This window comes from Brienomyrus brachyistius, chromosome 6, assembly GCF_023856365.1.
Source record: "Brienomyrus brachyistius isolate T26 chromosome 6, BBRACH_0.4, whole genome shotgun sequence".
NCBI classification, from domain to species: Eukaryota; Metazoa; Chordata; class Actinopteri; order Osteoglossiformes; family Mormyridae; genus Brienomyrus; species Brienomyrus brachyistius.
In genome coordinates this window covers 21,419,290-21,441,549 of record NC_064538.1, presented here as the reverse complement: position 1 = coordinate 21,441,549, position 22,260 = coordinate 21,419,290, and the positions used below count along the sequence as shown (strand labels likewise).

General features: G+C 43.4%; 1 protein-coding gene across 3 annotated transcripts; it reads left to right on the top strand.

Annotated features, from left to right (window-relative positions):
* Positions 1 to 10,580: 10,580 nt before the first annotated feature.
* klhl21 (kelch-like family member 21) lies at positions 10,581 to 22,259 on the top strand. 3 transcript variants are annotated; one of them, XM_049016250.1, is made up of 6 exons: positions 10,581 to 10,767; positions 11,331 to 11,402; positions 16,622 to 17,686; positions 19,873 to 20,278; positions 20,405 to 20,477; positions 20,592 to 22,259. In XM_049016250.1, the coding sequence occupies exons 2-6, from the start codon at positions 11,390 to 11,392 to the stop codon at positions 20,907 to 20,909; spliced, it is 1,875 nt and encodes a 624-aa protein (XP_048872207.1). In that variant the 5' UTR covers positions 10,581 to 10,767; positions 11,331 to 11,389; the 3' UTR covers positions 20,910 to 22,259. The 3 variants fall into 3 exon arrangements, with proteins under 3 accessions (XP_048872207.1, XP_048872209.1, XP_048872208.1); XM_049016252.1 differs by lacking the exon at positions 11,331 to 11,402; XM_049016251.1 differs by lacking the exons at positions 10,581 to 10,767; positions 11,331 to 11,402 and adding an exon at positions 13,716 to 16,282.
* The last annotated feature ends 1 nt before the right edge of the window (position 22,260 follows it).

Here is a 22,260-nt window from a genome sequence, read left to right as displayed (position 1 = left end):
AAAAAGTAAACAGAGGCTGCTGGTAGCTTCAATGGCCAACAGAACTTTCCAGCAGGCTGTGTTCAGCTGCCACCCTAGCATCTGCCATCTCACTCTCCGCCTGATCATTCGCCACCCTATTCCACTACCTTCCTACAGGATAATCTACAGCTGTTTTCACGTTCACATCCGATCAGCCCTGAACACAGCAACCTTCCCCTGAACTGCCACACCTTCAACGATGGTCATCACCAGAATACTGAACAGCTGCCGGGCGTTTCCTGTAATTAGTCACTTGATTGAAGTCCAGTACTTCCCCGCCTCATTGCAAAATATTAAGTCCCTGTACGGTACTGAGCAGTTTCTTTATCATCTCTGAGTATGACCCGTGCTTTTGACTACCTGGATTGCCGATTCTTGCCTTTGTGCCTTTGTGATGGACTAGCTGATTGTGCCTCTTCATTAACGACCCACTTCCTGTACCTGCATTTGTCTATCTGGATTTCCCCCTTGGCTGTGGTTGCCCCACTGTTTCCTTGGTTTTGACTCTGCTTGTTACCAACTACGATTTAAGCCACCCGATTAAACATCGCATCACTCTGCACTTGGATCTCCAAAGTCCATTAATTACTGCTGTACTATTGGCTTCTAGCTGTCTGGACATAAATAACCGTAACATGGCAAACACACAAATAATTACGGAGTTTTCCTCAAATGCTTAGGGAAGAATAGAAACTTCACTTATTGCCACAGGAGATTGAGATCCTATGTGTATAAGGATGTAAAAAAGGGTGAATTATTAAGTCCACAATGCCTTGTAGTCTGGGTTAGGCTGCCATTAGTCTTATCGTCACATTGATACTACTGGATTCACTGTACATTAATAATCCATAACCCATAAATCACTTCTGACAAACTTGTCAAGTAAACACATATGGAAACATATGAATTCTTATTTTTATTGTGACTTTCTATGTGATTTATACATTTTCTGTATGTATTTATACATTTTATTCTATGTAATGTCTTGTATCTGGACATAAAGGTTTGAATGAATGAATGAATGAGTGAGTGAGTGAGTGAGTGAGTGAGTGAGTGAGTGAGTGAGTGAGTGAGTGAGTGAGTGAGTGAGTGAGTGAGTGAGTGAGTGAGTGAGTGAGTGAGTGAGTGAAGAGTTGCAACATTACAGGACAGTAATGCACAAAATTCCCCGAGACCCTATTATGGAAACAAAGTTGAAAGACGGATCGATCTACAGAGTTCAACATTCACATATATTCCCCATTTATATATTGTTGTTCTATTACTATTCTGTATAGCACTATTAACAAGACTGCCTTCAGTATTGTATAGTTCCTGTTTCTAGAAAAAGGTAATTTCCCTACCATGGGTTAACTAAAGCCTAAAGCAAACTATAATAAGTGACAGGGAATGTAATCTGATCTCTCACAGTCATCAGTTCTGTGTAAGAGACACAGAGGTTTGGTTGAGGTCCAATGTGGAGACAGGTCTCACAGCCCCACCCCCAGCCTCACACCTGTCTACCTGCGCGTCACGTCAAACAAAGCGTGTAATAAAACTGAAGGCAAATCTTATAATCCTTGGAAAAGAGCAGAATAATCACTTTAGATTACACAAGGCCATAGAGGTCTGGCTGTCTGCCTAATGAGGTACCTGTGCTGAGCTTTGGTAGATGCTATCATTAGCTGCTATGCACTCAAAATGTTTTTTGCAAAAAATCACAATTATCAGTCTGCTGTTTAGCAGCTGTCAGAAGAAGTACATCATTCTTGTTTATAAAAAAATAAATCTTTGCACTCCTCGGTTTGGATTGACTAGTTTAATTAGGCCCTGTCTGGGTCATGCAATGACAGAATACGCCAATATAATAAACAGAGCCAAGCCAGTGATTCAGAGCAGAAGGGCACACCTACATTAACATTGTTTAAGGATAACTATCTATTTGACGTGGCACCAAGCTGGCCAGCAGTGATGAAACTTACTCAAAAAACATCAGGCTGCATTTTTGCCAGTAATGCTTCTACAAGAAATTGATTTCTGGATCTTTAAAATAAAAAATAAGGAATGATAAATGACAAATAGTGTCCCCTCAAGGTAAACTATGCAAATATTTAGTCTAAGCACTTAAAATGTCCATCCATCCATTCATCTAATCATTCACTCATCCTACGTCCAACCACTTTTGCACTATACAGGTGGACCTGGAGCCTATCTTGGGCAGCAGTCAAGGGCACACACACACTGTGAGCAGTTTAGGGACACTAATTACCCTAAATGTATTTTTGTTTGTCCTTCAGTATGATAAGTGTGCAACTTGGGGAAAACAGCTCAACTCCACCCACATAGTATGGGGGAGGAACTTGAACCTCCAACCTTGGAGGTATGAGTCATCATGCCACTCAAGTCTAAGTGCCAAAAATATACATCCCCTTCTTCACAAAATGAATGAGATTGGGATGATTTTTCATGGTGCTACAGTGTACCTAAGGATATTCATTATTTTTCTTTTTTGAACATTTGATAGACATTCCGGCTGGCATATTTTGAATACATAATTTGTTTTTCTTCAGGAAGAACACATTTTCTTCATTAAAAACAAGATGACGGCGAGCTGCATTCAAAGTGGAATTGGAAAAATTCATATCTGCCACTAGTCAGAAAATAAACAATGTTTCGTGTGCCCAGCTTCTTTTGTTTCGCGTTCAAAAATACAATTTTTATGGTTACATTGCATGTGAAAAAGTTTTAAATCACAATGTAATTTCTAATAACATCTTCCACCAACCCTATGCTTTTTCGTTCTTTTCTCGGCGTCACGCGATAACTGAAATAATGGTAATAATCGGAATGGCAATAAACAATAAAAAGCAACGCATAGAAGTGTAAATCAAGATTGCAAAAAAACAATACAGCCAGTTTTTAACAGTGTATCTGTATAACAAATCGGGAGAAAATAAATAAAAAGTATTCTCAATTAATGTCTTATGGAGCCAATTCATACTTGGTATTTTTCAGTAGTTGGGTATAAAATCATGAATGTTTATCGGTAAAGTAGCAACAGATGAGCGAATCATTTGATGCCGACGGAATATTAGCAATACCCAGAAATAAAGTGGAATTTAATACTCTCAAGACGAAGACTCCACCCAGATAGCAGACATATGTTGAAATGACACTGATTCCGTATTTCCGTATCAGACAAAAAGGTTGAAACATCTTCGATCTTTCACTTTATATCAACATTGAATCAAGGTTTTGCCACTATCAATTTTTCAATATTGATAATCTGACCAAAAATCAATTCAGTTTCAACGCTGATCATTTAACACTGACCATAATTCAACGCATTTATCTATAATTCGCTGTTGAACGAACAACAGGATGCTATCTGTGCACTTATTAGCAGACGCTGGTGATCTTCGCGTCTATATCACGAGTGAGAACCTGGTTCCCCGGCCGTGGCGTCACATGGCGCGGATGTTTGTGGAGGAGGCCCCGATGGTGATGGATACCCGTCCTGGGGCAGGCGACAGCTGGCCCTGCTCCCCCTCATCCGTCCCACTAGCTCACCCTGCCAAAACAAGGAAATGAGGCGAATTTCGGGACCAGGCGACACCCCCTGCAATGCGCGCTCCTGCAGGATCCCTCACGCAACTGAACTCAGCCATCACACAACCTAACGTAAAGTCCTATTTCTTCCTTCAAATGTTTACAAACATGATTCATCTTGTCTTAAACAAGTGGCTTAATTCCGCATAATGACTAACGTAACGGTTAGATAATTTCTAGATTCATGTCAAAGCCAGCAAGACAGTCTCCTATAAATCGTCCGACCTGAATCGGCATCGATATTACTGTCCTTGAGCATCCCATCAAGATCCTAGCTGTCCCTCCGAGAGATACTGGCTTGCAGCAGAAACATTTTAATCTCTTGCTATTAAGCTTGGTAAGCACACTGGGGGAATGAGGCAGAGAGCAATCAAAACCCCACCTTCCCCCTTTAATGTTCTCCCTTCTTCTTTCTCTTTTTATTTTTACGCTTCTTTTTTTTGCAAATTTGTGGGATTAGCCAAGTTTTCTAGACAAATATATCCCGTATAATTGTATCCATTATATATTGGCAGAGCCTCAGCTAGGCTTTGCTCTTAGCTCCAGGACACAGCATGCATTGTGGATTTGCTGTTTTATTAAAGAAACATTTTCTGAAATGAATTCACCTTCGCCTGAGAATGTGCGCCGCACGGCCGTTTCTCGAACCGCGGCAGCTGCGCATACAAGCGCGAACTGCGAATTCCTCGATCCCATCTCCCTGCAAACACAATGACCATTTCCTGGGAGAGGCCCAGAAGCGGTATTTTAATTTATTCCCGACTCACGGTAAGCGCACGCGGTGATGAATTGATTTTCCATAGCCTTCGTACTGGGATTCAGTCTCTTATCCTGTCTCACTCGAGTGTAGTATAGGTGTTTATTGATATTCCGACCCACACTCCACTTTAACCGTAATATCAATAATTTACACTGACTGGGCTGAATTCCTATAGGTTTACACTCAGCAGAAAGTCGGCTAATTCAAATTACTGGCAGAGCTTTGTCATTAATCACAATTATAAAAACAAATGGTAAAACTTCTGTGATGCAGGTGTGTTTCTGAGACGTCTCCATTTAGCCCAAAGGCAATAAAAGTGCCATTTTGGATGGTGCATTTTATTGATCAACAATTTATTTAGATTAATATGTGATTTTGGAAATAAAAATCTTGCTTTGGTGTCGACTGACAGGTTATATTTATCTGAATCACGCACATAAATTACCTTAACATGATTCACATAGTTACAAAACCATCATTTTTTGCTAGGTCCTATTCACTGACAATGAGACCGAGTGTATGAGATGGGATTTCGGATGAGTTCCTATCGGACAAACATCAAGCGCCATATGAAGATCTCCCAGAAAGGGATTATAGATCCCTAGTATTTATCACTTTATGTTGAGTGACCGTTTAGAACAGTGATCAAGCAGGTATACATTCTGCAAGTACCTTTGGTCTCTTCTCGGTGCTGCGCGACCCAGCTTTGTTGCAAGCAAGATACTGATGAATTTTAGTTGTGCTTCTCCCTCAAAAAAACAATGACACTGGCAGGTCATCATTTATATTATTTATCAAATCTTCTGCTGTGAGATGTTATTTTTCATTCGAGCACATTTCATTTGTGGACACGTTCTGTTCCAGTCTATGATTATATTAGAACCTCGTCATTACGTAGCACTGGATAAACGGTAAATGCCATCCACCGTAACGTTTTCACTGTGTTGCGCAATCGTGCCCGTGTGGGGCTCGGTAATTATAGGGATAAGCTGATTATCATAGTCGCATCAGTGGATATCTGTATGCTTTATTCTTAACACTCGAAGGAGGACGAAGAATGAGAGTGACACTACTCCGGAGTATATTTATACCCGGCATTGAGTCTGTAACACATCCTTATTAAACGCCTTATTATTTAAATGTATCTATTTCTCGTCAGTTGACCTTATCTGTGTTCTGCGAGACCTCATTTAATAGTGTCTTGGTGAGCATAGAAGGTGCATTTCCATAATGCTGCAGACAGTGAAATAGGCAACTAAAAAGAAGCGATGGTCTAAGTACAGCGGAAGATGCCACCTAGAGGTCTGAAATGGAAATACCACGTCTTTTAAAAAATATTATTAATAATCTGGCATTATGGAATATTATTGGATTATTGAAAATGTTATGTTATCACCAATAAATTGTGACGTAATTTTTCTGCATTTTGTATATATAATACTATATCTTACAAATGAAGCAGAGAAAAACTGCATTCGTGTTTACATTACTTATCAATGTTGAAACAATGTTGAACAGGACAGAAAAATAGATTTGGCAAAAGGTAAAATTTTACATATGAAGTATGAATTCTTTGCAGTGTTGCATATTTTATACATCATATAACTAAGATGCAACAGCAATAAATGATGATTTGACATTTAAAATGGCAACTGATTCAGCAGAAAATTTCAGAATTATGTTTTAGCTTGGTAATCCAGCAAATGTGTTTTTCTTAGGGATTTCTGTCACCTTCCAGAAAACCTTAAACTTGGATCAGTATGAGATAGACCATAATAAAAGGACCACAATGAAAGTCTCAACCGAAAATTTTCTGTAATACCTAAAATAATTATTTCATAGTTATATTCTCTCGCTGTACTCTGAAATGTATTAGTCTATCTTACTAATCAGCCACAAACAATACATTAGATTATTCATTCAAACATTCTCATAGAAACAAAGTGCATATATATATATACACACACACACACACACACACACACATACACACTCAAAGTCACACACAAATGATAATGCAAAATTGGAGTTCTGGGGCCAGACTCCTAGGTGCACTGAAAATTGCTCCTTTCCTAGACACATGATGTTTGACACATTCAGAGTCCCCAGAGTTTTTGGTGAACACATCCATATAATTGCATTACTTAAAGGCACAGAGTGTCATAGGTTTTGAGTCAGCGGCATTAGAATTTAGGCAATCCGACTTCTCAGCACCTGCCTGTGGGCTCGAGGGGGATATCGCGTAAAGGCCAGTGAAGGCTGGCACATAATCACCTGCAAATTTAACAATTTATGAGTTGAAAGAAAAATAAAATCATCTTGTGGAGGAGAGAACAGCAGCATTCAAATAACACATGGGAATGAGGACATTATCTGTAACTGACAGACACCTTCAAATACGGCAACATTAATATTTTAAATTAAGGAATTTTACAGAGAGGAGAATTATGGAAATTCTGACAGGCCGAATGGCATCTATAATGTAATGCAATATTTCTATAATAAAATATTTCACTGAGGGGATTACATAATTACACCATGGTGGAATCTAGAGCAAAACAAATATTTGCATTCTGGGAGCCTGAGGAGAAGGTGGAGAAGGAGGAGAAGTAATGAGGTTGAATTTGCTATTAATTAGTTGGGCTGGGATTTTGACCACCAATCAAAATGCACACAAGTCTCGAGTGATTCGCTGAGAAAGTTCAGGAAAAGCTCAAAACCCATGTCTGTCTAGTATTACAAATAAGCCACAGGTGAGCATTTATTTAGACCTGTGAACAGTGTCATCTTTGAGTCCACCTTACTAACAGTGGCATAATGTTTTCTTCTTGAACACCCATGAGATTTGGGTTTTTACAAGTGACATTCCAGAATATGAGCTTGTGTAAAGGTGGCCATGATCTCATTATATACATTATATAGCTGAGGAATGACAGCAGAGTCATGTGTTTCCTGGTGGCTTGAATTAGTCAAACTTTCTACTTAATATGCAGGATGTGCAAAAGTTGACCTTCAGTTGTCATGACACAAAAAGGAAAGACTCAAGGACTGCCGTAAGGTAAACAGAGAGGGGCTTTATTAAGCAGAACACAAACAGTAATGGGAAAAACAGAACAGGACAGTGAGGGATCCAAATGGGAGAACAGACAACAACAGGTGGAGAGGCCTAGGGTCAGGTGGAGATCTGGGAAGACTAGCACAAGGATATACCCCAAGTCCTTCCAAACTAGCCTGGTAGCAACCGGGGAGTTGGGAACTGGCCAGGTAGGGACCGGGGATTTGGGAGCCAGCACAGACAAAGAGGCCAGGATGTTGGGACCTGGTAACCTCTTGTAGGCCCGAAAAGGGAGGCACCTACCTTGTTGCTTGAGCAGAAAGTGCCAACAAAGCTGGAGCAGGCTAGGAGGGCGCCGCCGAGTCTAGAGCAGGAGATGAGGAAGGGATGGGATGGCAGGAGACGAGGCAGGAGCTCTAAGTCCTTTAGGTGCGAGGAACACCAATGGGCTCTTAGGTGAGCTAGGTGCAGCCGGGGCCCCCGGGAGGCGACAATGAGGCAGGAGGAGGAGAGGCGGACTAGACAACTGGCGAGACAACAGAAGGTGCCCAGTGGGACTGCAGGTGGGACTGCAGGAGAGAAGCACCCTGGTGAGGATGATGCTGAGGAAACAGTAACAGGTGAAGAAAAGAGCACTTCGGTGAAACTACAGGTGAGGAGCATCCTGGCGAGACAAGGGGGCTCCCAACAGGACCAGTCTCAGTCAGGCAGTGGAGGATCCAGGGCCCGGTCCGGTCACTAGGGAATCCAGGTCAGGGCTGACCATGACACACAGAGATGGGATCCGGTGGCACCGCTGAGGTGGAGATGGGCTCCGGAGGTGCTATAGAAGCAGAGAAGGGCTGTGGAGGTGCATCAGAGGCGGAGACGGGTTCTGGTGGCACTGCAGAGGTGGAGATGGGCTGTGGAGGTGCTGCAGAGGTGGAGATGGGCTGTGGAGGTGCATCAGAGGCGGAGACGGGTTCTGGTGGCACCACAGAGGTGGAGATGGGCTCTGGAGGTGCTTCAGAGGTGGAGACGGAATCCGGTGGTACCACAGAGGTGGAGATGGGCGGTGGAGGTGCTGGAGAGGTGGAGATGAGCTATGGCGGCACTGCAGAAGTGAAGACCGCTAACCTTTCACCAGCCTGTTGGGCTACACAGAGTGCTTCCGAGGAGTAGCTCTAGAGCAGGGCCAGACGTGCTTCCAGGAGGGTGAAGAAGTCTGCAGCCTCGACTGAAGAGACGACTGGCCCATTTCCTCCGGGGGTAAGACACTTCCAGGCAGTTTATGGGCGGTTCAATTCTCCTGATCCAAAGGACACACTATACAGTACCAGTTTTGATTTACACATGCAAATTGTCTTAAGTTTAGTTATGACTAAATACAAAAAACATACACACAGCTCTTCTACAAGAAATACATTAGACTGTGGCCAACAGAAATTCATTTATGCTAATTTATGCTAAACTTATGAACTGTATACCAAATGAGCACTGCACTTCATTAAGTAGTGACGTTTTAAAAACTTGTTTCAACAATTAATTAGTAATGATGACTGATATGGAATTTACATATATTAAAAGAGTTCATTTTTACCTCACAGCAAAGACACAATTACAATGCCACGCAGCTGATAATTAACAGTTTTTCTGGAAAAAAAGACCAGTCCAAGGAGAACATAATGGGAACTGAAGTACAGTACTTCGCCCTGGTTTCCTGCGTGGAGGTTCTGGATGCACTTGACACGATTTCTGAGCCTCAGATTTAAACAATAAATACTTTCCCCCCCAGGATTCATTACAGTTTCTTACAGTTCGGAAAATTTTGCCATATCATATGAAAGAAGCAAGCACCTAGAATTGCCTGTCTCTTTGCTTTCTTCAAAATTTATTCGATTTTTATTTTTGTTATTAGTACTTTCTGATTGGTACACTAGGCACATATACAAAAATGAGTGATATCATACTGTAGACAAAAGGTTTAAGATATTAAAGGGGCTTAAAAAAATGAAACCTTGAAGTTCTCTTTAATTTGTGATTGAAAATGATAACATTTTCCTAGGGACTTATTAAATGAATTTGTGTTGATTGATCCACAACAAGACAGCAAAGCCTTATCATTACCAATTACATCCACAGCGTTATAGACATTTAATGTGTATAACGAACGATGCTGAACGTAAAGAGAAAAAGCATCTGCATGATATTAGTCTGATCTCTTTGTGTCATGTTAAGATGTAGACGAGTTTTGTTACATCCCGAACTCATGGGGAAACAGACTGTGCCTGCGGGGAACTTCACGCTTAGTAGTTTTATTAAATAGCGTGAAACTTATTCACGGACCAGCGCCTTGTCATTTCCATTTTACGTTTGTAGGACTGCAGCTGTACCGACACAAGCGAACTATGTTCGTGGTAGGTCTGTGTTTTGCTAGAAGATACTGCAGATGAATGTCCAAAGATGAAAGATCGCAAGATGATTTATAGCTTTCATGGAAATTAAAGATGATAATCTCAAGACCAATATCTTTGAAGCAGTAGCCTACCTTATGCGGGGCTTGATCAACGAATGCCCACTTGCAAAAATTCATGCAAATATAATATAATGTAACTCCAAACTTGATACACTGATACATAAAGTTACATATATAGCAAGTTCAGAAAAGTGAAACCAATTTATTTTAACAATACCAAAGATGTGGTTCAAGCACGTTTACCAAAAATTGAGCAAAAGTTCAATTTTACATTTAATATACTTATTTGCAACAACACCAGGGGGCGACACGATACAAACACACTCGGATGTTTTAATGGCGGTGCAGAGAAGAGGATTGTTTTCAATGTGTAATAAAAATAAACAAGTAAATGAAGACTTTCACTGTAATACGCAAACCCAAGAAACAAAAACTTATACTGCGACATAAGGATCGGTTAACTTGAACAGAATTGTCTACTATTTATATGTTTTATTTTAATCGAGAAACATTACATTTCTTTAAAAAATAAAAAGAAACATTCTAGCGATCACCCCTCGGCTTTTACGTTTCTCAGCAAACAGCGATCGGACACCGGATGGTGAAGGACCGCCGACCGCTTCCCCGCCACGAGACCGAGCCTCCGCCACCCCGCGCGTATGGGAGCGCGCACGCAGCGGCCGCCGTGCCGCCCAATGGTGAGCGGCGCCGCCGCCGGGGAGGGGGGCGCAAGTCCGGCCTCAGACAAGCCTTCGCGGCTCGAAGAGAAGTAGGAAGGTTAGACCGTAGCTCCGCGGTAAACTTTATTCCTATATGAGAGGAGCCCGAATACAAACGCAGAATGCCATGGCGGTGGACCAGTAAGCGGTAAACGGCACTTTAATTTGGGTAAGTGAGAAAGACACTCCGCTCTCTGGTTCTCTGCTTTTACCTCAGAGACACTGTTATTGTGTGTGGAGCAGCCTGCTTGTCCGACATGGACACGATGTCTACTCCTATTCTGGGTTCTATAAGCGCGTTTCAAGTTTGTTTTTTCTCCTTCCGCGACCTGAAATGTTTAACCTGTATCACGTTTGTTTCTGCCGGTTTTGTTTAAGAAGAGGGAAGGGAACTGCGTTTGACAGGGTTTACAATATTTGTCATCCAGTCCGGAGCCGTGCGTTAACTGGATGGGGGGCGGGGGTTGTCAAAATATTTCGAGGCCTAATTAAATTGCCCAGTAACATAAAAAAATCGATCGAGCTGAATTTTTTACTACTGGACAAAGGATACTATGTTCTTTCATTTTTAAAGAAATGTTCCCATGCAAGTCTAACCAGCGGTGATACGGCACAGTAATTATGCGAGCATTCATTTAGCACGGTAACTTACATTTACAGATGGAGACTGCCTGCAGCACTGAACTCATACTTATTCACTACAGCTATTAATAATTCTTCTTAATAAACCAGAAATTCGCCCAGGGGAGTTTCCAAGAAGACCCCAAGCTTGGAATGGGTTTCTGCCTTGCATGAATCCTAATTGTAAGTAAACGACACACAGTGTGGGTATCTAACTCTTATGTTCTATCAATGGTCAGTTAATTTTAACGATAAATGATCCAAGAAACATGGTTCTCCACCTTAGATGTTGGGTTTCGGTCAGCAGTCAGGTGAGCGGTATATTCTAACAGAATTGCTGTTATATCAAAATCTGGAAGCTATTATTAACCCAAAGGAAATTGTTTAATTCTTTATACCATAGAAATGGTCGTTAATGTGCATGACTGTAGTATAAATACAGTAAAGTTTAAATTGCATTTTAAAATATTCTCTTTGGTTAAATGTATGTAAAATAAGTGTAGATGTGTATCAAAGTATTAATCCTCATTTTGTGCTTGTGATGTGGGTAATGCTGTTTTAAGTTCATAATGGCTGTATTAGAAATTTACTGTCTGTGTACTCCAGTATCTGCATAGACTGAGTCAAATGAGTTCTGTAAGACTATCCATAATTAGGCACTGTTGATTAATTATATTGTTAGCTTGATCAGCTAACAAATGTTAGCTTTGTTACTGTCTATCTCACAGATTGTGCTGTGCCATTATGTTGTTCTGCAAAGTGTACAAAATATAACAGTCAAATAATTATAAAAACTGTGACTGAATTTCTCTGCCAGTGGCAGAGGCATCAGAATTTGTATCCCAGGCTGCTTTCAGAATGTGTGTGTGTGCATGAGAATTCTCACACGCTCTGCCTGTGTAATAGGGTAACTTCATTCAAGCTGCTTGGTGAGTGAAGAGCTTGGTGGCAGCTGTAGACTTTGTTTCTCCATAAGTGGAGTTAAAGAATGGCCGTTATACTTGAACACAGAGATGAGTGGCTTCTGGAAACAGCGGAATGTTGCCTTCCTAATACATTGAATTTCAGGCTCCCCAGGAATTCTGCACTCGGATTTCTATCTTCCCTAGCAGCTGGTTTTCACAGGGTGCCATTAATTTCTCTTAATTACTTGGTCCCCATAACATAGGTGGTGGTTCTGTAAGATCATCAATTCTGTTGCTGTGTTTTCATTAGGTTCAAATTGATTGTGATTAACCTGGGCAGAAGTGAAATTGAGCTTAATGTATGGTGCATGAGATCCAGGTTTGTGTGTGTGTGTGTGTGTACAGAGTTGTTTTGATGTATTGTAAATGGTGAGTTAATGGTCTGATTTAGATTCACTGTGGTTATGTAAGCTTGTTTTCCAGATATACACATTTTAGGTTGAACTTGATTTAATTCTCGTCCCTTGTAATTTTTACTCGCACCTTTTTTCCAGAAACTGCATTTCATAGCCAAATGAGTAAATTTTCTACAAAAATCTACCCCGTTTATGATTTAGGCTAATTTGCCTGATGCTGTGGCACATATCTTGCCTTAGTGTGTATTGCGTAGCTGATTTTCGGTTTGATCTAGCCTCTACTATATTAACGATAATGGAGTTTTTCATGCTTTCCTGCCAGAATAATTATTTCATGTTATGTTCTGGTACTGTGGCCCTGAAGTGTTTGCTTCTGAAACGGCCATTGTTTTTTTTTTTTTTTTTTACTGTGACTTAACCTTTTTTCATTTCTTAATCATCTCTCAGTGAAATCATGGAAAGTGGCAATATGGTACAGTAATTTCATGGAAACACGGGGACTGAGTGAATGAGAGGAATGTAACAGCTGAGAGATTTTGTCAACCCTTCTCATGCTTGCTTCTTTTGCAGTTTTTTTTTTTATTTTTATTTATTTTTTTGAACTGCGGTTTTATTTTGATCACACCCTGCAGGCCTGTGCAGTAGAGTGCCGTCTTCTCTTTTCAGTGCATTCATGTTATTCTCTGGCCTTTCTGTATTTATGCCACAATTTCATGCTTGCCCCTTGAGATTTGGGTCTGTCAGTGCCATGAAACAACCCCATGTGAGATAGAGGAAAGTGGCTTAGAATCATTTACCACGGTGCTGAAATCCCTGTATCCCTGGGATCCCTGCACAGAGTACATCTATTTCTGTGTATCTCCTGCTTACAGACGGTGATGGAATCATTGGTGTGTAACTTCCCACTTGAACTGTGTAAAACCGTAAAATGAGTCATGTTTTGCTTTGGGTGCTGTGATCTAAACTGATTCCTCCACCCCCACCCACCACGCAGAAACACATACCTTGACCCCCAACTTGTGTGTCACAGAGGTGACTCCCAGCAGGCTGATGAATAAGGCTTTCCTATCTATAGCACATTGGTTCACCAAGTGGGGCAATGTCAAGCAGTGTGAGTAGGAGACATTCATTCCTGATGGGGGGGGGGTTGGTTCACAAGAGGGAGGGGTGTGGTGTGACAGTGTATCTCCTATGCTGGTCATCCAGTCTCCACATAGAGACCCCCTTCTCTATCCCTTTGCTGGGGCTATCAGTTTCAACCATCTATTCTTGGATTGGGTCGGTAAACATGTCTGGTATTTTAAATGCGAAGGCTGTGGTTGTTTAGTGTGGATGAGCTACAGAGAATGATTTATTTGTCATTCTATGTGTTTTTAAAGTTGGGTTTCCACATTTTCTAATGGCTCTTGCATTTCTTTTTAAATTCTAGTTTGTTGATTTTGTTCAGCACTATTACAGTCAGCACTATGGAATCTAATAGTGAAACTACTGTCATTATAGTCTGTGGTAGACTTTATTGTTCTTGCTTGTGGGAAAAAGCAGTATTTAAACAAGATATGGGGAGGCAGCTTTAAAGTGGTTTGGTTTCAATCCCATGAATGAGAAATTGTGGACTTATAGTATGAAGGATATGGCCTGGCCTGTAAGAAGATCGCTTGGATGAGATGTTGGCACATCAAAGAGCCATAGGAACTCATCAATGTCCTTAAGGCTCATTGACAGCAGGAATGTTTTTCAGAGTATTTGAAGCAATGTGTATATAAAGACCTCAAACCTCCTCAAACTTTGTGAACTTCAGATTGTAAAATAAGAAATGTTATGCTGTTTTGGTTTCTTAACAGAAGCATGTGCAGATTAGATTAACTCTGCACTTTGCCATACAGCCGGATGTCCATAGACTGAACGGCGGCTTAGGTCCCCTCTCCTAGGTACAGCAGGATTGTCTGTCTGGGGTATCTTTCAACTATTAGCCATGCATCCTTAACCAGCGGGTTTTCTCATTTGCAAAGCTCTACTGCCTGAACATATCAGGATAAACTGGGAATTATTTTAGTCTAAATATGAGCAACCATTAGCACAAGGATCAGATTTATGTGAATGCTTGTTCTCGGTAGGGCAGATAATATGCAGCTTAAAACTGGCCCCGCCCCAGGCTATCATTAGCTTTTATGATAATGAGAGCTTACTGAGCTTTCTCTTTCAGGAACAGTCTTGGCTTGGAAGCAGAGTCTGACGCCTTCCTTGCCACCTGTGGGTTGACAGGCTTAGGGCAATGTATCGTTACAGTCCAATATAAGCACAGAGACGTCATTATTCATTTACTCTGTGACGTAATATAACCTCTAAAAGCCCTAAAAGGTTTTTCTCCTTTAAAATTGCCTTTTATGAGATGGTTTTCTTGGCAGAGATCCTTGACAGTCCTCTTCGGGAGTCCTGAAACAGCTCTATCTTTGCGGCTTGGTGTGGAATGTGGGTTTGGTCTGCTGAATTCTAGCTGCCGAAGGCCTGTGATATGAGCTGCTGTTCCTCTAGCTGGGTTTCACAAATAGTGGAGTTTACAGGTGTGAATGGGACCAGGTTGATGTACATAGTCAAGTCTGAGATGATTTGAGGGTTCTAGATTGATGTGTCCAAAAAAGGTAACCCACAGACAAGATTAACAAGTATCTTATATTCTGAAGTAAATGAAATAGTATCCCTTGGAACTAGCAAGATTATAGATGGTGAAACACTAGTTCTTAAATGTGTTTGTGTAGTTCTTCAGTTAGGGGAGAAATTATTTAGTGGACTACATGAACTTGGCAGCAAATTGAGTAACCTTCCATGCCCCCCCCATGCAGGAAAGCTCTGTTTTTATTTAAGGACTGCAGTCTTAGCATATTTGGTTCTAGTGAAGACCGTGCTAATTGTCAGTGCGGTCCTGCTGCAGGATTTCAGTCAAGACAGGTGTCGGCAATATGCTTTGAAGTATTAGTCACTGCAGTGTTTAGCTACCGGTGAATGCTGGGAGGTCACACGCCTAACCTGGCCATGCTAACGATATCTCATCAAACAGGGGCAGCCCTTATGTGCCGTAACAACTATGCCACTTGGGGCCCTCTGCACACACATCGGTGCTTGCTCTTCTTGGCCCCACCCTCCTGATTCAAGGTTTTGTTAAGGTGATGAAAAAAAGTGCATGAAGAGTTGGTTGTTGTTAGGGGAAAAGTCAGATACTGGCGTTGGTGGGAGACTTAATGACGAAATGATGTGAAATTTTAACTTATAACATGTTACTGTCTGTGCTCCTTTAAGTAATGGTATCAATGGTTATTGGGAAGGGATTACCATTTTATAGACTACCAGAACACTGTTGTTGACAAATTTAATTTGAAAGAACCATTGAATCTGGTATGCGTCTCTGGTGTAAATGTATATCAGGGGCCTGCCACTCAGGGAAATATTGTGAAGGCGGTTGGATCTCAGCTCATGTTCTTTAGGGGCTGATTCATGAGGATGGGGGTGGGCAAGTCGATGAAATCTGTGCTGTGTGAGTCAGGAGGGCATGAGGTGTAGATTCCCCCATCCCCCCCCCCCGCAAATGGACACTTCCAGAGTATTTATAGAGCTGAGCACAGGCAGGCTCCCTTTCTTAAACACAACTGCTCATATTCACCACCGACCATTGCCTTGCAACTTCCAGAACATACGGTCTTCTCAGTGCTGGTTTTTGTCTGTCTTTATCTCACAAAAGGTTATACAGGTAATATCGTCTGGCCTTGATTTAAAAAGGAACTTGTTTTTCATTCACTGGAAACTTACTGCAGGAATCTGATAATCATAATTTTCTTCTGAGATGTCAAGAATCATGCCTATTCTCGTGGTACACATCTTGTCTCTTTGATGTTCCATGGTGACTTTTTAGCGATTACATTTAAGCACTTTGTGGTAATGAAGTAATGGATGAAGTGTAATTGGATGTTCCTTGAAAGATCAGTATGAAAAAAAATACTGTTTTGGTGCTGATTTACATAAAGTCTCTGTAATTCTGTCATGTATTTCTGTCGTGTACTGTATGTTGATCCCTGACCTCTGCCCCCAGATGGTCATCATCTCGTGAGCCCTGCAAGTGTCACCGAGATGGAGAAGCCCTCCGTTCAGACGCAGCCATCCACGCTGCCCTTCTTCGACACCTCGCACGCCTTCAACCTGCTGCGGGGCATCCATGAGCTGCGTGCCGAGCGCAAGTTCTTTGATGTTACCCTGTGCGCCGAGGGCCGCGAGTTCCCCTGCCACCGTACGGTTCTGGCAGCAGCCAGCACCTACTTCCGTGCCATGTTTGCAGGCACGCTGCGCGAGAGCGCCATGGATCGCGTGGTTCTCCATGAGGTGTCCGGCGAGCTCCTGGGCCTACTGGTGGACTTCTGCTACACGGGCAGCGTGACGGTCACACAGGACAACGTGGACTTGCTCCTCAAAGCTGCCGACCTCTTCCAGTTCCCCTCCGTCAAGGAAGCCTGTTGCGCCTTCCTGGAGCAGCGCCTGGATGTCTCCAACTGCCTGGAGATCCAGGACTTTGCGGAGGCCTACGCATGCCGGGACCTGGCAGCGAGTGCCCGTCGCTTTGTGCTGAGGAATATCGTAGAGCTGGCGAAGGGTAAGGACTTTGAGAAGCTGCCCTGGAAGCGGCTGTTGGAGTTCGTCTCAGATGACGGGCTGTGCGTAGACAAGGAGGAGACAGTCTACCAGCTGGCCGTGCGCTGGGTCAAGGCCGACCTTCAGAGGCGCCTCCATTACTGGCCTGAGCTCCTACAGCAGGTCCGGCTGCCCTTTGTGCGGCGCTTCTTCCTCCTGGCCCATGTTGAGAGCGACCCATTGGTTTACCTCTCGCCCCAGTGCCTGCGGCTTGTCAGCGAGGCCCGTGCCCTCCAGTCCAGTGAGTACGACCGGCACGACCAGCCGTGCCACCGGATGCGGCCGCGGCCCTCCACCGGCCTGGCGGAGATCCTGGTGGTGGTCGGGGGCTGCGACCAGGACTGCGACGAGCTGGTCACGGTGGACTGCTACAACCCCCAGACGGGCCAGTGGCGCTACTTGGCCGAGTTCCCAGATCATCTTGGGGGCGGATACAGTATCGCTGCTCTCGGAAACGACATGTACGTCACAGGTAGGTGAACAGGGAAGGTGACAGCTTTGCACCACACTTATCCTCATAATTGAATGGCTCAAGGAACCTAAAACACAATAAAAGATCATTAACAATGTATTGTGGCCATCCTGCAGAATCATTGTTTGTTCGATGCCTGTGTCTTTAAGGATCTCTCTGGGCTTGAACACCAGCGGTTGAGCAATGGAGCTTAAATGTCAAATGTTGCTTGGGGGGAGGCAGGTGGGGGTTGAGCGGCATTGGGTTGAGATCTTGTTGTTTTCCAAATCCAAAAGCCTTGAGCCTCTCCAGGCCCACGTGTTACGAATGGCTGGGCGGTGAATGGGTATAAATAAGCTTAGCACAAGGCGGGGGGAAGAGAATCTGTGGGACACGGCGTCCTGCCAACACTGCTATAGTCTTGCTGTCATCGGAGTGCCGCTGCCTTCTCATGTGGCCCTTGTTTAGGGGGCAGCTCTGTCTTAGGGTGTACCACCGCTCATGTGCAGAGAAGTCGTAGCTTGGGCTGTGGGCTGCTTTAGGGGTTGCCCAAAGATATTTAACGTTTGTCACATTCACAAACATAGCGTGTACGTGTGTGAAGAAAAGTGGGGGCGATGTGTGGCTCAGTGGGTTTGGATGCTGTGCCTGTGATCGGACTGTCATTGTTTTGAATCCCATGGTGGGTAGCGTGATGTAACTGTTGGGCCCTTGAGCAAGGCGCTTAGTCTCTGGAGGAACTGAGGGCTATCTGACCCCGTATTTCTCAAAAATGTATGTCGCTTTGGATACAAGCGTCTGCCAAGTAAGTAAAATGTAAAATGCTTTGAATGTTTTGGTATCAACCACCAGCGTATTGTAAGTGTGAATTACCTTCCTTAGCTGGCGTTTCCTACTGTGACCTCTGCTCGAAATTCAGGACAGAGTTATTTTGTCACAGAGGGGGCACTAAGGACAGGGTGGATGGATCTGGTCCTGTTACAAAAGGAAAAGCTGCCACTCCATCCCCAGTGAGGCTTTGCAGGGTGTGGATAACATGACCAACACCCATAGAACATAAAAATAACACCTGTTCTGTGGTGGACTGAATCCAGACATGTCCTGGTTGCTGTGCTGCACAGGGAACAGCCCATTGCTCAAGTGCCCCACTGGCCAGGGCCACAGGTTCTAACAGAGCTTATGCCTGGGAAAGGGCTTTTTTTGTAACGGTACATGCCAACATGGTGTACAGGAACCTTTTTTAAGGCATTGTTTTTGTCTGTCTTTAAAAACGGTGGATGTGTTCTTGGAAAATCAAAGGCACACTAGATACTGCTTTTAGAACTGTTTATGCACAGTTGGGGGGTTTGAATCCTGGTCGTCCAACGTGTGTATGGATTGCATATTTGTTAAGTATATTTGGTTACTTTCTGCAGTCCATAAGACTAGCTCTATGTAAGTTAGGTGAATTGGGGTCTAAATTGACCATAGTGTGTATGTGTGTGCATCCTGCAATGGACTGCTCCCCCCTCTGTCCCACTCACTCCATGCCCTTTTGACAAGTAGTTCTTGATGACTGGTTCTTGAATAATCCTCAATTCATATGGAAAATTCTGAGCTTTGGAAGGGAAATTAATATTGTTTATAACTGAAACAATATTCACTATGTGATGGAGTAATTTTCACACATTTCAGGTTAGTTAATTTGAATGCAAACAATTTACCATTGGTTTTCTGATCATCTTTTTGCATTTCTTGATCCCATTCTCCATACATGTACAATACATGCATGTTTGGAAAGTGTGACGTACATTAACCAATGGTACGTGAAACGATTGCTTGTGCAGTTCAGAGTATAAACTGCTTTTAAATATTGTATTCACAGGAAAAGTAATTTCTTACTCTATTTCACTAACTTTGAATATTTGATTAAAAGTTAGCTATGAAGAAAAAAAAAATCAGATTACTAGAGTGTTGTCATCAGACGTTTCTACTTGGCCAACTAGATTAGTTTAAGCTAACTAGGTATTTTCATTTACATTACATTTTTTGTATATAATAGTATCCCGAATCCCTTCTGGAATTTTTCATTGAAATAAAGTATTAGTGAAAATATGCTGCTTTGTGATCTGCATATGAAAAGTAGTAAGGTCTGAACGTCTTGACCATTAGACCAGGCTGTGTGCTTGATGTCTCACCCACTTATGCTGGTTTCCTCCACCTGGTAGGGGGCTCCGATGGCTCTCGGCTCTATGACTGCGTGTGGCGCTACAACTCCAGCGTGAATGAGTGGACAGAGGTGTCGCCCATGCTGAAAGCACGGGAGTACCACAGCTCGTGCGTGCTCAGCGGCCAGCTGTACGTGGTGGCATCAGACAGCACGGAGCGCTACGACCACTCGCTGGACTGCTGGGAGCCTCTGCCGCCGATGCTGCATGCTATGGTCAACTGCTCCACCACCGCCTGCAGGGGGCGCCTGTACGCCATTGGCTCCCTGGCCGAAGAGGACACCATGGCCATCCAGAGCTTTGACCCCGATGCCAACCGATGGGCCCTGGTGAACTGCGGCCAACTGCCACCATGGTCCTTCGCTCCCAAGACGGTCACCCTCAGTGGCCTCATCTACTTCATCAGGTAAGGATAGTTTTTTTAGTGTCCACAGTGAAGACTGCATTTTATGTGAGAGTACTGAGACTAAGAGCGATCAGATACAAGCATGATATGCAGGAACTCTTATTTTTTTTTGCTTCTGTGATCCAGGGATGACTCTGCTGAGGTGGATGTCTACAACCCATTGAAGAATGAGTGGGACAAGGTTAGCCCAATGACGCAGGTAAATACAGCTCTGTCAGCATGTTAACATGCATGCCTTTGAACTTCAGAATGTCAGAAACCTTAATGTCAAAGTGTGTTTCTCATTCATGGTGCCCTTCCTTGCTCCTGAAAGGTCCATGTAGGAGGCAGCGTCGCAGCACTGGGCGGCCGTCTCTTTGTCTCTGGTGGGTACGATAATACCTTCGAGCTGTCAGACGTGGTGGAGGCCTACGACCCAGCCACGCGCTCCTGGTCCCACGTGGGGCGCCTCCCCCAGCCCACCTTTTGGCACGGCAGCGTCAGCATCTTCCGCCAGTTCATGCCGCTGGTCCCCAGCGCCTTCGAGCCCATAGACGCTCCAGAGAACGCCATCCATATCCAACGGCACCACCGCCACGTGGACCTGCATGACCACCACGAACACAACCGAAACGTCGATCCAGCCCACTGAGTGTGGGCTGCCCTGTGGCACTTATCTTCCACCCATCGCTATCCCCATCAGTTTTGTTTACTGTGATGACGTTAGATGGCGTGTTCTGCACTTTATGGTCTATCCGACGAAACTGGACACCACCTGGACCTGCAAATGGCTGACGTTCAGTGTCTGCTTCTGTGTCTTGGCTAAATTACCCTTGTTTCTGTGAAATTTGCAGCGAGGAGCCCTCAATTCAGATATCAGCAGTTGGCAACCAAAAAAAAAAAAACAAAACAGAATGAGAAGCTGTAATGAAGGAAAAAAAAATGTTTGCATTCGTACAATCGACCATGGATTTGGCTGTGCATGTGCTTAGCATTAGCTTAAATCAGGGAGAAGATTCCTTATAAAAGGTAATTAAAATAGTTTTAGTACAGCTAACCTTTTTGAGGTTTGAACTACTTTTTTAGTAGTTATTTTTATAGCCATGTTGTGTATTTTCGAATAGCTCACTTAAACCTACACATTCCTAAAGTGATTAATGCTTCCAGACTGAGGGAAATCGCTGTACCGAACTTTGCGGAGGTGCCCTGAGGCCTGTCCAGAGGGGTATCATTTCAGAGGAACCTTATACGGTCGGGGCTGTTGGGATCCAGTCACGAGGCATGCAGCCTGAAGGCTTCCGCTGTTTGTCAACAATCTTCGACAGGAATCACATGCCAGAGGGGGCAGTGCTGGAGCGATTACATGCAAGGCTGAGATTGTGTCCCCACCCCAACCAAGGCACTGCCTGGGACTTGCGACGCACAAGCGATTCCTCCCCCACTCCTGGTATTCCAGCCCCATTTTAAAACCTGATGCAAATCTCCCAGGCTTGGCATGGCTACGGCCGGAGTTTGGCCTGCATGCAGCTCCCGTTGTGGCCTCCTGAAGTATTTCTGATGGACGTGGATGGCTTGTTATTTTTATAGTAAATTATAGTTATTTATGACTATTTATCAGTGTAGCATTGTTTCAGGGGGTGCGTAAAGATGATGGAAAATTCGATGCTGCGTTTGTGCCTCTTCTCATTCTCACGTATCAGTAGAGCTGCTATTCTTCCGAGTAAGAAGCAGTAGGTGTCACCGTTTACATAACTGGAAGTAACGATTTCGCTCACTCATTTTTTTCCTGTACCGTTGTGTGTCATGCAGCGAAACTAGTGCATTGTACAGTTTACAAGAGCAGTTGAGCTGCATTTTGTGTGGTTTTTTTTCTTGCTTTAGGGTTTTTTTGGCTGCCTTGTTAATCAGCTGTGTTTTGGGTGTAAAAGTAAATGTGTTTACAATAGTGTCACTCAATAAAGATCCAGGCAGGCCTCCTGTTAGGCACTGTCAAATCACCGACC

What these genes read in the sequence shown, in the direction of transcription:
- klhl21 (XM_049016250.1), top strand. An exon ending in GGCCTCATCTACTTCATCAG is followed by an intron (nt 20,279 to 20,404) that starts GTAAGGATAGTT and finishes TCTGTGATCCAG; the next exon opens with GGATGACTCTGCTGAGGTGG. An exon ending in AGGTTAGCCCAATGACGCAG is followed by an intron (nt 20,478 to 20,591) that starts GTAAATACAGCT and finishes TGCTCCTGAAAG; the next exon opens with GTCCATGTAGGAGGCAGCGT.